Source organism: Grammomys surdaster, unplaced genomic scaffold, assembly GCF_004785775.1.
Source record: "Grammomys surdaster isolate TR1022 unplaced genomic scaffold, NIH_TR_1.0 126176, whole genome shotgun sequence".
Taxonomy (NCBI): domain Eukaryota; kingdom Metazoa; phylum Chordata; class Mammalia; order Rodentia; family Muridae; genus Grammomys; species Grammomys surdaster.
This window is the reverse complement of record NW_021620983.1, coordinates 7,303,110-7,319,339: the sequence shown is the minus strand read 5'-3', so window position 1 is coordinate 7,319,339 and position 16,230 is coordinate 7,303,110. Positions and strand designations below refer to the sequence as shown.

At 37.6% G+C, this 16,230-nt stretch overlaps 1 protein-coding gene across 1 annotated transcript in view; it reads right to left on the bottom strand.

The window, feature by feature from the left end:
- Positions 1-555: 555 nt before the first annotated feature.
- Positions 556-16,230, bottom strand: part of LOC114612605 (solute carrier organic anion transporter family member 1A5-like) — a 44,305-nt gene continuing 28,630 nt past the window's right edge. The window contains exons 9-14 of the mRNA XM_028757582.1: positions 15,441-15,636; positions 14,001-14,166; positions 8,120-8,292; positions 4,768-4,832; positions 3,774-3,891; positions 556-775 (exon numbers count right to left, since the gene is read on the bottom strand). Coding sequence (XP_028613415.1) covers positions 556-775; positions 3,774-3,891; positions 4,768-4,832; positions 8,120-8,292; positions 14,001-14,166; positions 15,441-15,636 — 938 coding nt within the window. The remainder of the gene's footprint in view (positions 776-3,773; positions 3,892-4,767; positions 4,833-8,119; positions 8,293-14,000; positions 14,167-15,440; positions 15,637-16,230) is intronic.

Here is a 16,230-nt window from a genome sequence, read left to right as displayed (position 1 = left end):
TGACACGAGTAAAGAAAGAAGTAACTACAAACAGGAGATGACACAGGAGGAAGAAGTCTAATCTCAGAAGTATCATGACTAAAATAACAACAAAAAAAGAGTTAATAGTTCCTAGATACAGACATATACACACATCTTGTGCATAGAAAGAATAATTATTTCTATGTGGAACAACCACAATGCATATTTTCAGCTCTAAATATTCCCATCATCAAAGAATAAATTCAACATACTTAAATAGTGTTTAAGGACTAGATTTTAAACCCATTTGAAGGTATATAGGAAACAAATACTTCCCTTGATATAATAGAAAATACTATTTTCAAATGAAGGACTCAATAATGTTCAGTGTAGGGTCTCTATAGAAGTCTGTCCTAGGAAAATCTTATCTCCTATACCAAACTCCTGAAAATGTTATCAATAATTATTTTTATCATGAGTAAGAATAATTGTTGAGGTTCTTAAAGATAAGTATTCTTATTGTAAGTCTCATGATTCAAAACTAGTCAAGTGTACATTCTGTTCATGGCCTAGCACAGGTCAGTAGAAAACTCATTACAGCTTAGTTTTCAGTTCTCTAATATTCTCGACCTTAGGACTTCCGTGCACATCTGTGCACTCGTTTTCCTTCTCCGTGAGCTTCATCTCTGCAAGTTCAGTTTCTGAAGAGTCCGTGTCCCCAGGGAATTGGAATTTTCTGAGAAGTATTAGAATGAAGAATGAAGGGAGATAGCTTGCTCCTCTCAGTGCTGCATTCAACCAAAGGAAAATGTGCCTATTGAAAAGAACTAATCTGTATTAGATCTTAATGTGTTTAAGACATGTAATTTATATATTATTAAAGATCATTTATGCTTTGAAGAAAAATGTCAGGGGAAAAATGACCAAAAATAAAATATTGACTGGGTTTATCTATACAAAACATCACTAATACCTTGGTTACAAATATGGTTTTTAATTCACCACGAACCTGCAGATCTGGTGACAGGTGATGAATGTTTAGCCAGATAATTACTCTTCATGGATATGCATGCTGTTGTTAATTTCTTGTTCAATTTATGATTTGAATTTATATGTAAACTTAGGATGAGCTTTTTACCATGTGATCATGTATTCTGAAAGATGCATAACTGCGGAGATCAAACAGGAGACAGAATTAAAGAAAACTTTTTTAGATAGAACAGAACTCAAGAAGAACTTAGGAAAGAACGGATTGGGAGTAAGAGCACTTTTACATCACAGCAGAAGGAGGGAGAAAAATTAGAAGGAAATGCAGAGTGGAATAATTTAGAAATTATAAGGCAACATTAAAAATTAAGTGAGCAATATGCAGAATGCAAAGAGAAAGAGGAAAAAAGAAGCTGCAGACTGAGCAAAAGGAGCTTGCTGGCTTCTCCTTAGCATGGAACAAGATAGATCTTTTTTTAAATAACAAGGTAGTCTTAGTCTTACTAAAGAGAACAAAGCTTTGTTCTTTCAGACTTGGTTTTAATTCATTTTGCATCAAAAGATAGGATCTCCTTCTTTCCCTGTGCAATAAAGATTGGAGCTCATTTTTCATCCAGAATGAGTTCGTTCTGCACTGGTGCTTGGTCTTTTGCTCTTGTGTACTTACAAATATAAATATGGATATGTGGGTGTAAGTATATAATTATGAAACAGTCTAAAAGCTGGGCCCAACTGATTTGAATGGAGACATAAGATTGTATATGCTTGAATCTGTATCTGAACTTATATGAGTTCAACCCACACTTGATTGTGTAAAAGTTTTTTCCTTCTGTAAGTGTGACTCTCTTCTGGTTTATTAATAGAAGTTTATTGCTCCAACCTTCCCCCTAGCCTAACAAGCAAGAGACATCTGGAAGAGACGGAAAAGTCTCTAGCAATTAATCCATTAATAAATCCCCTGATGAGGTACAAATGCCAGAAACGGCAGCTTCTGGCCTCAAAGGAACTAAGACAGTCAAATCAGCTATTATAGCAAAGAAACTCAGACTTAAGATATTTAAATGTTTGTTTTGCTTTGCTTTGTTTTGTTTTGTTTTTATAGCAACCCTAAATATCTCATAAAACCAAGTCTTATCCCTGCCTTCACACTTCTCCCTCTGCTGCCTCAAGAGGAATCAAGAAGAAAGAAGACCCACTGGGTCCAGCCCTCAGCACATTAAAATAGAGAAATGAAGCCAGGGCTTTGTGGTCCTCCCCCTTAATCCCAGCACTTGGGAGGCAGAGGCAGAAAGACATATCTCTGTGAGTTCAAGGCAAATGTGCACTATAAAGTGAGTTGCAGGACAGCTGAGCCTATACACAGAGAAGCCCTGTTCTGAAAAACAAAATAAAAAACAAGGAAACAAAAGGAATAGAGAAAATGATCACAGCTATTTCTACAGAGGGAAAGTATAAGTACAGTATATGACTATAGATGCTTGAATTTCAGACATAACAGTGTGGACATATGATTGAAGCTTTTTTTCTAAGTGGATAAAAGATTAACAAATATCTTGGTTTATTTTCTAGCCACTGTTATAAAAGATTTTGACAAAATCAAGGTAAGGAAGAAGAGTTAGTTTGCTCACAAATCTGGGATACAGTCCACCATCCTGTGGATGTCAAGACCACTAGAACTTTGACACACACAGATATGCAGACAAGAGTAATTCTGTCCTTTCACACTGTTACTGTGGGTATACCAGTCATGGAATGGGATTTTAGCCACCCCTAACAATAAACACTGAAGAAAAAGCAATGTAGTCTGCAGTAAACAAGATTTCTCCCTGGGTTAAAGGGCAAGACTAGGTAACAGCCAGAGTCCTGGTTCAAGATAAACCCAGGAAGGCCACTGGTGGTTGGGCAGCAAGGAACCCACAGTTCTTTGACTAGAGTGTTAGTGGCAACTCCCTGAACTGAGAGTGGTGGGAACCATGTAAGTAACTGCTTTTATTCCAAGCAGCAGCATTTACTACACACATAAAATTACAGGATAAAACTGGATATACCCTGATCTCAGAGGGTGAGTTTCCTGGTTCTTGAGGGAAATGGCTCCCATTATCACGTCATCCCACTTGTGACACTCTCAACAGGCTTGTAGCATAATCACTTTACTGAGCCAAGTTATGTTAATGAAGCTGCTAACCACTAAGTCCAGTGGGGCATCTCTGGGTTTCCCAGAGATTTGACCAACAGTGAAATGTAGACACCAGGTCCCATTTCAAGATAGTCACTGGCTACATCATCAGGCACATTTTGGTAAACTGCATGCTACTACACAGATTTGAGGTTCTCAATGAGTCAGGATGCAAGCACGAGAGGGTTGTCAACTTTCCTGGAGCTATAATGCCAGAATCCATGCTGCCTGGATGTGCTGGAACTCTGTCATCCCTACCTCTGAGGGTGGGAAACCTCTGCAGAAAGGTAGAAAGAATTGAGAGATTTTGTTCCCCACTACAGCACCCTTGTGCCAGGACTTTGAATCTTGCTGTCTTGTTTATCTTTAGACTTCAGCCATGCTAGTTCAGCTCAAGATGCAGCTCTTCTCTGCTACTCCAGGGCCTCTATGCAGATACCTGCTTGCTTTCTGAAATATGTTGAAGGGTTTTTAGGAAAGCCACTCAGGCATATATACACTTTAGAAATAATGAGAAAATATTAAAATACATAAGTGAGGAAGTTATACAATATAGTGTTCTGAAAATGAAGCCGTATATATTCTTATTACCCAAGACATCCATATAAGAATTTCATGCTACAAAAGCAAGTCTCGAAATTATATTTACCTGAAGCTATTTACATCATACATCCTGCATGACCCCGGATCTCCACATTTCTGAGATCCCCAATGTAAACAGGTTCTGTCTATCAAAGCCCCAAAGTAAATAGGTGCAGGAATGCCAGCTGCAATGAAAAGAAAGGAAAAACAAAAACAAATCAACAACAATCACAATTGAACCAACAACAAAAACTCTATCCCTCTGATAGGACAAAAACAAAAAGAGAGGTGTGTAATTGTATTTGGAAATACTTCAATTTCTAATTTTGTAAATCTACCAAAAGATGAAAAGTGTAATTAAATTTAGGTAAGATCTTTAAAGACATGTGGAAACACCTTTCGTCTCTACAGTTACTTCATTCTCAGACTAATTAAAGGTAGTCAGTTCCAAACACAAAGGCTTGTACACTGAAGGTCAGGTGAAGTGGGCAGAGAACATCCATGTTAATGATGCTACAAGGGCATGAAAATTTTTGAATGTTGATGTTTTGGATATTGCTGATCCTGAGACAGATTATCTTTACCTTCTTATTGATTATTCATTGTCCCATCCCTGTGTCTGATCGTATATCCATATGACTATTGCATGAATCCTTTAGTGATATCATTGACTTAAGAGGTCTCTAGCTTCGACTTTCCTAACACAAACACTAAGAATTTCATCAGATAGCATCTGAGCCTACAGCACAGAACTATTTGCTTTGCTGTAACCATCCTTCCTGACTTTCCCACTCATATACTTGAGAAGAACCTAGTCCCTGGATACTTTCATTCTCTAAGTATAAACATTATAAAACTGTCCTCATATTGTAACATTATGTTTGAAAGGTGTGAATTTGTGTTCCCATGTTATGGTCACTTCCAGAATAAAACCTTATTCCATTTATGGTGAGAGTTTTATTTTGGGTTGATAAGATACTTGCTATCTTCTTATTCAGAGAAAAGCAATTTGTATACTAAGCACTTAATATAGATCTAATACGTTGGGAAATTCTTCATACCAAATACTCTTATGCAAAATGCATGTAATCCAACTCCAAGTGACTTTTCTTCAGACTTGATACACCTGAAAAATACACACATACATGCAGTTCATCGTGCCAACCTACATCTGGCTTAGCATCCTTTCAATGATCATGGAAGTCTATGATGCTATTGGTTAAACTTTTCATCCTGAAGTAAGAATAATACATACTTACCTCTGTCAAGTCCACACAGAAGACGAGAATAAGGACTTCTGAAAGCTGTCCTCTGACCTCCACACATCTAAAGCATAACTGAGCCCTTTAACAGTTAGAGATTGTCTGCTAACCAAGCTGAATAGTTTTTTGGATTCCTTGGTAACCACCATGCTGTACTGACCATAAAGGATCCAAACCTTTGAAACCACAAACCAGTTAAATCATTCTTCCCTTAACTTGTTTGCAAGCATTTTGTCATGCTGATTTTAAAAAGCTAGTACATGTCATATAAATATTTATGATACTGCAAATGCAGTTCAACCAATAAGCAGAGAAAAAAATCCATCATGTAAGCTATTACATTAAGAAAATTACTGGGTTATATGGAATTAGTAACTGTAGACACTTGTCTCTTCTGAAATGATTTTGATAATTACATTTAAAAAGGCCTACAAACAAGTCAGGAAAATAATAAAAAATATCTTTAGAAATACAGACAACCTTTTAATGTGTGGTGTATTCTCACCAAACACTCCATTGTGTAAGAAAAGCATAATATAAGCAACTGTTAGGATTTCATTTTGGAAGTGATTGGATAAAAGTGTTAAAGAAAACACAAGAGTCTGGAGGAATAATGGTAGTATTCCAACAGTAGCACTGAATTATTCATCATTTATATTGCAATCTTCAAATGCAAAAGAAAGAGGAAAGAAATAAAAAAAAATTCTCGAATATACCTTAACCTGATTACATCAAGCAATCACACATTACGGACTATGAGAAGTCTCAGTTGATAAAGTTGCTAACTAACTGACTGACACACTAATTTCAACACCTGGAATGTACATAGTGGATACAGAACCAGCTCATGTGAGCTCTCCTCTCATTTCAAAGTGGATGCCATAGAATACACACACATAAACACATCCACACACAAACTCATGTACGCACAAAATGTTCCAAATAATCATACATTAAAACATCAATGAACCGTGAGGTTTTTCTTTCTTTCTTTTCTTTTTTTTTTTTCACCTAGTAGAACTGTCAATTTTCATGAAACTACGGTAGTTAAGAAAGTGAGTAAAAGATGGAAACAAGAATAGGTGTGCAGTTAATATCAGAGCATCTTGTGAGGGCATGCTTAGAGGGTCTAACAGGAGAGTTAAGCTGGACATATGCTTAAACTGTGACCATTCCCCTCTATGAGAAAAAGTCCTTATCAACTGAGCATGCAGCTTGGAAACTGTGCCACCTGGATCTTTGAGGGAGAAAGGAGACACCACTTAACCACATCAGCTGAATCTGCATGGCAGGTGATGAGGTTACAGTTGTCACAGACGAATGTCTCTCACTTGCAAGAATAAGTCTTAATAACTAGCAGTACTTTGTGCCTTTGTATTTTTGTGAATGATGAACTGAAACAAGGCATATACCACATCTCCAATACAACATCATGCAATTGAATATGATAGTAAAAGTGTTGGGGTACACAGTGTGAAGGTGTATCTCTGTCCTTCCTCGCCTGCCTAAGGCTTTCTCTGGCTCAAGGGCAGGTATTGGCTTTAATAAAGAACTAACTGCCAATAGCTAAGCAGGAAATGGGAGGTGGGACCTTGGGCTGAAACACTGTCTCTGGGAGAAGATCAGAGAAGAGACAATTTGTCAGTGGGATCCAGAAATGGTGCCAAATACTGGGACTAAGAATGAGGTAAAGAAGTAACCATCTGCAGGGCCATGAACTTGCATAATAAGATTAAGTTAGATGAACCAGCTGTGTAGTATCCCCAGCTAAAAACCTAAGATATAATAAAATTTAATAAGTCTCTGTGTCATTATTTAACTGCTGGAAAGTTCAGAAAGTCCAGCAATATTTGACATCCAATATGGTAGCAAGAAATCCAAGCTTAGGACACTAGAGACAGGTATTAGGCAAAATAGTCCCCGGTGGTAGGCAGGGGGAAAAATATTTTCTTATCAGCCACAAGCTGCTTTGTGGCAGTGACACTGGCACTTAGACAGGAGGCACAGCCCCTGATGTGTGAGTAGATCTCCAGAGACTCATATCATGGTTGGATCTGTTTCCCACACCTGAAGCTCACCCATGCAAAGACAGGGCTGGTAGTTGTTGGAAGGATTGAGGAATCTGGAAAAGATAGTGACTCTATAAGAAGACCAACAGAATCGGATAGCCTGTACCCTTGGGAGTTCCCATTGACTGAACCACCAACCAAAGTGCATACAAGGGCTCAACATAGGCACTACCCTATATGTAGCAGATGAAGAGCTTGGTCTCCCTGTAGGTCACCCTACAACTGGATCAAGGGCTTACCCTGACTCCCTTGCCAGCCTGTGAATCCTGCTACTTTAACTGGGCTATCTTGATTTACCTCAGTCTCAAAGGAGAAGGAGGGAGTGTGGTCAGAGGAGGGGCCATGTGAGGGAGGGAATTGTGAGGAAAGGGGGCAGGTTATAGGGGAAAGTGAATAAATAAAATAATTAATGGAGAAAGAATAGAGCCCCAGCTGTGCAGCCAGGCTGGCCACCACAAACTTGAATGGGGCCTGTGAGCTGCTGGCTCAAGGGCAGGTGGTAGAAACTGCTGAGACACACAAAAGGGCCCCTGCCTCAGTGTAATGAATTACACATCATGGTTAGCTCAATAATGCTTCTGAATTCCAATGATACAAGACTAGGAGTTCAAACTCTTTCCCATTGTTAGTGGGTTGGTCTGAAGTTTGCTAGACTGGAAAGAACACCTGCTAAGAAAATAAACTTTGGAACTTGACTCTGCAGCTACCTCAGTTTATGTGAGAGTCAATCATTGCACTCATGTAGCACCTTGTTAGACAGTGTCTAGTATTGCATTCACTTTTTGTTTAAGACAGATTGGGCTCAGCATGTCAAGGGACCCTAGTCCAGTTTGCACAGAGTTTCACTCTCTGCCAGTCTATTAGCTGAGACATAGGAAGTGAGCGCTAGGCAACTACTCTCACATTCCAACACAACACATCTACCTAAAATAGAAGATGAAAGAAGAGAGCGGGTTCCTCAACATTGTTTTCTGGCATCCTGTTTTTTGGGGGGGCACCTAGGATCTCACAGCACATAAGAGCCTGCACTCACACTACTAAGAAAGAAAGAGGGGAAATTAAATGAAGGAGTTACTTATTACCTCAGAAAAACCATGTATCCAGGGATGGCTGAGAGTGAGTAGAAGACACTGAGAAATACTGTAATGATTAATAAATTCTGCAGCTTTTTAACACAGTCAGGCCCTTTCTTGCACAGCCCAAGGACTGCAGATGAGTTTCCTGATGACCGAATGCAGTGGCAATTCTGAAACACCTGTCAAAAAAAGGTGTCCTATTAAAGAAGAAGCATATTAGTTTGAACTTTCAGTACTTTCTGCACAGCTAGGTGGAACAAAATGGGGAGAGTTAAATCAATGATATGACTCAGAGAAAGACCACTCACTTTAGCTAAGGAAGACCTGAGTTGGGCCACAAACACCATTGAATAAAAATCACTAAATAAGTAAAATGCATGTTTCTTTGGTACATCAGAACTCTACCATAAAACATGAAGAGATTATATTTTATTGGTACCATTTTTTTCAACTTCATCAAATAAATTTGCAAAATTTCGATTATTCTAAATGCATATTTTATTTTGCTTCTGATACCTATTTGCTTGTTTGGCATTTCTTGTATACGATTATGTGTGTATGTGTGTGTGTGTGTGTGTGTGTGTGTGTGTGTGTGTGTATGCGTGCATGTAAGTGCATTCATGTTTCTAAGTGTGGACTGAAATGTGCCATGGATTCCATGTAGAATTCAGGAAATAAGTTATGAGAGTTAGTTACCATGAGGGTCCCAGAGTATAATTCTACTGTAAATGGCTGGTGGACAATGCCTTTCCCTATTCAGCCAACTTTATAGTCTACACATAATAAATATTACACAAAAATAAATATGACTTTGGTTTGTTTTGATGCTAGTACTAAGAGCTAAAACAAAATATATTTCGAAATGTTAATGGAATCGTTAGATGCTTACTACTAATGTCCTGTCCCCAAGGAAAGAGTTTACTTAAAGATAAATTTTTATAGTTTTATACATTTATAAATAAATACAAATTTTAATAAATAAATTATGTTCCCAGGTCTGATTTAGAATGAAAATTTATATTCTACATATTTTCTGAATAGTTATTTTTTTCTAGGTCTGATTTAGAATCAAAATTTATATTTCACTTTGACTACCAATCAACTCTCAGGATTATAATATGTTTGAGATAAGAAAAATGTGGAACAGTCTATGATGCTAAACTGTCATGATAAGGGCCTGGGGAGGTGGAATAGTCAATGATGACCTACACAAGCATGAGAACCTGAGTTCTCGTCCCAGCAGCACACACGTGGAAGGTGCATGCAAGAGGATGTGTTTGAAACACAGGATCTCAAGGTGGGAACAGGTGACACCCTGAGGCTCAATTGCCAGGTAGCCTAAAAGAATTAGCAAATTCCAGGCTAGGAAGAATCTGTGTCAGAAGAACAAGATGCATGGTCCTGAAAGCCAACACCTGAGGTTGCCTTCTGGCCTCTATATGCACAGTTACCTGCACACACAAACAAATACACACACAGACACACATACACACTACATACATACATACATACATACATACATACATACATACATACATACAGAGACAATAATTAAATAAATAAGAAAACAGATAAATAAATAATTGAAAGAAGTTTGTGATACAAATAGCTAAGGTTTTGTCCACCTCAACTAGATGAGACCTTATCATAACAAAGAGCAGTTTTTATCCAGAATCATAGGGTTTTGTCCATCTCAACTACATGAGACTGTAGCAGCACAAATTTCCCTGCAGGTTTCAAGGAGCTAAGTGGTAGGAGTAAGGAAAGGAAGAGAAGGGGTAAGGAGAGGAAAAGAAGGAAGAAGAGGAGGACAGAAAAGTAAGAGAGGACAAGAGTGAGAGGAACATGACTCCGAATGTTCGCATGTCTCTAGCAGTCAAAGTAGTTGGTATATCTAGGTTGGGTATTTGGTTACACGTCTGATTGTGTGGGCATCTTGTTATAGAGCATTACCTACATACAAATCCTTTGGATAATCTAAGCTTTAGAGTCGTATTCCTACTGGGCCTGCATGGATGGTGGGATGGTCTGGAAACAGGCCAACCTTGTGGAGTCAACATGGAAAATGGGCAGAGCCATCTCCCGCGTTGATGTCTTGTGGGTGGAAAGGCCTGTGTCTCTGGCCTCCTGAGTGGATGGCCTGAGCTGAGCAATGAGGCCGCTGCTGCTCATGGCATCAGGTCTAGGCTAGTTGGGAACATGTCAGTTCCATAACTACAAGCCAGAATGGATGTTGCCATTTTAAATATCCCTTTCAACAAAGTGGCGCCCAATGTCTGGCACGAATTCACTAGAAATTTAAGTCTATTTCTCCAGAGATTAAAAGTTGTATTTTTGGTTTTTTAAAAGAAAGTGAGTGGTTAAGCACTGAGATAAGTCACATGACTTCTAGCACAGGAACACAGAACAAAAACTGCAGTTGAGCTCCCTGCTGTAGGGAAATGCAGGATGCTTTTTGTTAAGAAAGGAAGTAGCTTACTTCTAGAGTAAAGAGATTTTAACTGTGAATTTAAATTGAGATTATTTGTTTTAAAGATAGATTTAGAATCAGTTTTGTCCAATTCACATGGTGAATCTTGCCTGCAGTTCAGAACAAAGATAGGTAGAGAAAACTTGTCTTTGGCTCTAGTCACAGAACCACAGACCAACAGGTATACATTTTAGCCAAGAGATCTAAATAAATAAGCCTCCGTTGTGGAGCAGTTACTGATTTAAGTATAAAGTTGCTATATAGGGATTATTTGCTTTTAGGAAAGATTTACAAACAGATTTATCTGAATCACATGGGAACATCACCTGCGATTTGGAACTAAGATAGGGAAAATTGTCACTGACTCTATAATAAAGAGTACAGTGTATAAGTGGAAGCTACTCTGGAGTACAGAGCCAAAAAGATACATGGCAAAAATAAAAAGCTGTTCTAGAAAGAGGGCCAAAAAGAAAGATAGTGTAAATCAGATGTATTCTGATGACATAAAGTTATATTGCCTCACAGGAGACTCAGGTTCTGTCTGACGTGGGCCCCAAAGAAATTCTGGGTTTATTTCCTGCTTGGCAAAATAAGGAAGGCCTAATAATAGGCACATACAGTATTTTAGTTAACAAATTGATTTTATTTTCAGGATGGGTGTGATTTTCAGCTTCATGGTCATATGTTTCCTCTGGGAAAGTGGTCAAGATAAAGACTTTTCTGATTATTGGCTCAAGGACATGCTGTTTTGGAAAAAAGTTTTTGTGTGTGTATTTTCAGAAGAGATGATTAATGTATCTTCTTGTTACTGGCTCTGGGACATGCTGTTTGGGAAAAAGGTTTCATCTGTGTGTTTTCAGAAGACATGATTAAGATATTTCTACCTCCCAGAATTATATGGATTAAACATGACAGAGGCAGGCTACAATTCAAACAAAAAATTATTTTGATACTAAAATTTGTTTTGAGAATTTTATATTGCAGAATACACAGCCTTGGTGTATCTACTCATCAAGCAAGCTGAGCAGACCTGCTTGAACCTCTCATGTCCTGGAATTTCAGCTGGATGCAGTGAAGACACAGACGTCAGAGGATTATCAATTTACAACTCCCACTGCCTCTTTTCTAATATCTCAATGCCCATAATCAGTTTGAATAAATTAATAAAGAGTCAGTGCCCCAATTCCTTGGGCTTGGTGACTGAAGTGGTTAATCTTAGGCTGTCCTTCTAGGGAAAGTTAATGGTTTTATAGATAGGAACAGGCAGGAATAGCTAGAATTGATTACATAGCTATAACCTATTAGTAGAAATCTGTATAATATTTATTAAGCCAATGTTATAATTTCCTAAATGGTAGAAAATTTATTTTGATTTCAAATTCTAGGTTTTCATTGATATATTTTCTTCTATTAAGTCAAGATTGGTGGGTACAAGGCTTAGTCTCAGTCCTTCTTTAATTTTTTTGAAATAATCTAAGATGGTTGGCCTGTGAGTTAAGAGACTATAGCAAATTCATGGCTCTGAGTTCACTGTTAGGGTGTTTTCAATATTTTAATTAGAAATAGCTGAGAGGAGTTAATGGATAACAGTCCAGATTGTTTTACGTAGAGAGCTGGTTTTCAAAACTGTCAGAAGTCCACAGAATTGATGTTACAAACATTTCTGTATAAATGTTCATTTTGCTGTTCCTGGCAGCTTCCCTGTCTTAGATTCTAAGAAGAAATTGAGCATCTTTGGAGTTACTCCAGTTGTGGTGAGACAGCCACTAGGCAAAAATTGCCTATTTTCTTCTACAGACAACATATTGTCCAGAAAAGGGACACACTTATGGAATAGTCGACTGATTATTTCTGTCAAAACAGAGAGTTCAGGCTTTAAAACTCTGCACTACTAGGTCTGTCAGATGATGCTGGGCCAGAAGGCTGAAGACCAGATTCTCCAGTGTTGTGAAGTAAGGCGCTATCCAGGTAATCAGCAGTCTATATAAATTGTCTAAGTTTTAGAAGCCATGTTTTATGTTTCCCATATCTTTAGTTAATTCAGTCATTCTTGATTTCTGATGGGGTTGAAGACTTATAGTCTCATAGCCAATCCAGGCTATTTACTTTTCTGATTGCATTCATTCTAAAACCAAGACATAAGCCACGTTCAGAACTAAGTCTTAATTAGGAGAGGTGACATAGGTTTCATTTAGTTGACAAAAATGATGGACTGGTATTAGGTATATCTTGTACCTTATTGACACAATAGTGCTCTAATTGTGTTTTGAGAGAAAGTTTTGGTTTTTTTTTTTTTTTTTTGACAGAAAGGATGATACGTAGCATCATTTTTCCCCAAAAGTTGGGAGGAGCTAAGTTGGGAGGAGTAAGGAGAGGAAGAAGAGGAGTAAGGATGTGAGAGTAAGAGTTAGGGGAGGAAGAGGAGGAGAGAGGGAGAAAGGACAAGAGTGAGAGGAACATGGCTGCAGATGTTCACATGTCTCTAGCAGTCACAGGTAGTTGATACATCTAGGTCGGGTTTTGGGTTAAACCTCTGATTGTGTGGGCATCTTGTTAATAAGCATTACCAAACATATAAAGCCTTTGGATAATCTAAACATTAGAGTATCATTCCTACCAGGACAACATGGATGGCAGGATAGTCTGGGTACAGCCCATCCTTGAGTAGACAGACAGCACTGAAGAGTGGCAGAGCCATCCCCCCATGCTGGCATCTTGTAGATGGAAGGGCCAGTGTCTCTGACCTACTGAGCAGGCAGCCTAAGCTGAGCAGCGAATCTGCCACCCCTGGTGGCCTTGGCTAGTTATGAACACAACAGCACTATAACTACAAACCAGAATAGGTGCCACCATTTTAAATATCTCTCTCAACCTGAAAACCTATCACAACAAAGAGCAGATTCTACCCAAAGTAGTTTAATGTTTTAATTTTAATGTTGATTTATGTGTATGCTTACATATACATTTGTATACAAACAAGTGCAAGTGGGTGTCTGAGGCAGGCAGAGAAGAGTGTCAGATGGTCTAGCAATGGTCATGTGAGTTCTGGGTACTAAGCATGTCTTCTGAAAGAGTAGCAAGGGCTCTGTAAAACTGAGCTCTCTCTCCAACCTGACCAGAGCATTTTAAGTCAAGTTGTTTGACTAATGATGACTACTGCTTTGCAATTACAAAATAATACTCAGACTCTGTCAAGGTTTTGCATAACATCTAGGAGTTGTTAGTCAAGTATATGTATACTGAATAAACTGAGTTGTTTTTACAACCATTAACCTACTATCAATTTATTAAACATATTAATCTACTTTAAGCAAGGTCTACTTTGTTCTTTTTTAGCAGATGAAGGCTTAGGTCATAACACTGTTAATCTTAATGCAGTACACCAAATATCATCCCACATACTGAAACGATATTTACCATGTTGGCTCCAGTTCCAACAGACTCCTCACAGCCTGCAAGGCAGGGTGTCATGTATGCTAGACCATTGTCTCCACACACTGGATCCCATGTATTTGTTACGCAGTTACACCCAGTGTTGCAGTCAGCAAGGACATTATTTTCCACATATAGATGATTCTGAACTCTGAAATAATTTAAAATATGTTATAGATACTAAAAGCCTAAACAAGCATTTTATTTTCTTCTCCTCATCTCAACACATGCACACACACACACTGAGAGAGAGATAGAAAAGAGAGTGAGAGAGAGGAGAGAGGGAGAGGGAGAGAGTTAGAGAGAGAGAGAGAGAGAGAGAGAGGGATTTGATCATACAAATTTCAACATGTCATCTCTATACTATGATATTCAAAAACAATTATCTGTTTCAGTGGTGACGTAATTCAAATTAGACCTATATAATCTCTTAGAGTTTTATGTTTGAAATTATTTAAATCATAATTCTTGAGGGTTTTGATAGAAATATTATTTTTAACATCACTATGGCTATGTCTCTCTCTTTATGTCTCCCTGTCTCTGTCTTTCTCAGATGTGTGTGTATGTCCATATGTAAAACAGCTTGCATGTAGACGTTAGTAATAATTTTTCACTTTGTTTGAGACAGAGTCTTGTTTTTTACTGCTGCAAAGCCTAAGTAGCCTGCCCATTAACTTTCAGTGTTTCCTGACTATGCTGGTTAACACACAGTATTAAGAATGGAGTTAGAGATACCCAACAATGCTAAGCTTTCCCTGACTTCTAGGCATCTGAACTCAAAATTTGCTGCCTGCTCAGCCAGCATTTTCTTACTGAATTATCTCCTCAGACCTCTGAAAAAAGTCTATGAGTATATGCATTGTTTAATTTTAACTGATTAATTATGTAACTGAGTTTTAAATTCCCTATCTAATACGTAATATGACCAGAAACACCTAAAATACAAAATATAAGACCACAGAGTATATGAGATATAATTTTACCAGTGACATATAAAAATAGAAACATTAATTGACTTACCATGTATTAAATTTGATTATGTTAAATTTGAGCCCATTGTAAAAACCTGTATAGTCAACTTTTAAACCTATCTCACAGTTGGAGTATAAAATACCTGGATTATTTAATCTAAAAGCTCCAGGTTACATTCCTTTATTGCAATTTAAAGCTGACTAAGATATCACCATGACAAACTTTACAGTATGTGGAATCAAAGCCTGACCATGGGTAGTACCCAGTCCTCTTTTAATAAGCTTACACATAGTGTGGGATGGTATAGGATTGATGGATCAGAGAAAAATATAACCTAGCCATGGATCACTGCCATTAATTCATAATAAAATGATCTGATCATTCATAATACTTGAGGAAAATTAACTAGAAATATTGAAAAGGTCATGATCTTTATTTTAAAAAACAGCATACCTTTCATAAGAGATAGTTAAGCCAGCAACTGGTACATTATCACAGGTAAACAGAAAGTAACCAAAATTAAGAATGTATTCACACAAAGATAGGCAGAATGCTAGGTATGCAGCTTTCTTGACAGTGATCTTGAATTTCTTCATAATGAAGCCACCAGTTAAATAACCAACGCATAATATAGGTAACGTACAAAGACCTATAAATGAAAGAAAGTTTGTATTTATAAAGACAGCAGAACAAATGTTATAATTTTTGTTTTTATGAATTTATTTTGAATATTTTATTTATTTACAATGCAGATGTCACCCCCTTTCCCGACTTCCCCTCCCTAGAACACCCTATCCCATACCCCCTCCTCTATTATGCTTTTATATCATTTTGATTACATGCATGTATTAAGGTCAGTTATAGGTTGAGAATATAGCAATACAATAGAGAAAAATAGTCAAGATCCAAGCAATACAATAAGCACAAATAGTCAAAGAAAAACAAGGCATTAAACCAATTAGATGAGTACACCTGTGATCACTGTTTCTAAGCACTTGTCAGGATGTCCAAAGTATGTAAGCTTACTTCCCTATCTTAGCCCAAGGTAATTTTCATGTCTGAAGCCTACTTGTTTGTTCAAGCCTAAAATTTAGATTCCTGTCTGAAATTACTTCTTTATTCTATCCTAATATGTAGGTTCCTGCCTAATATTACTTCTTCGTTCTAGCCTAAGATTTAGATTTCTACCTGAAATTACTTTTTATTCTAGACTAATGTCCGATTCCTGCCTGAAACCTACTTC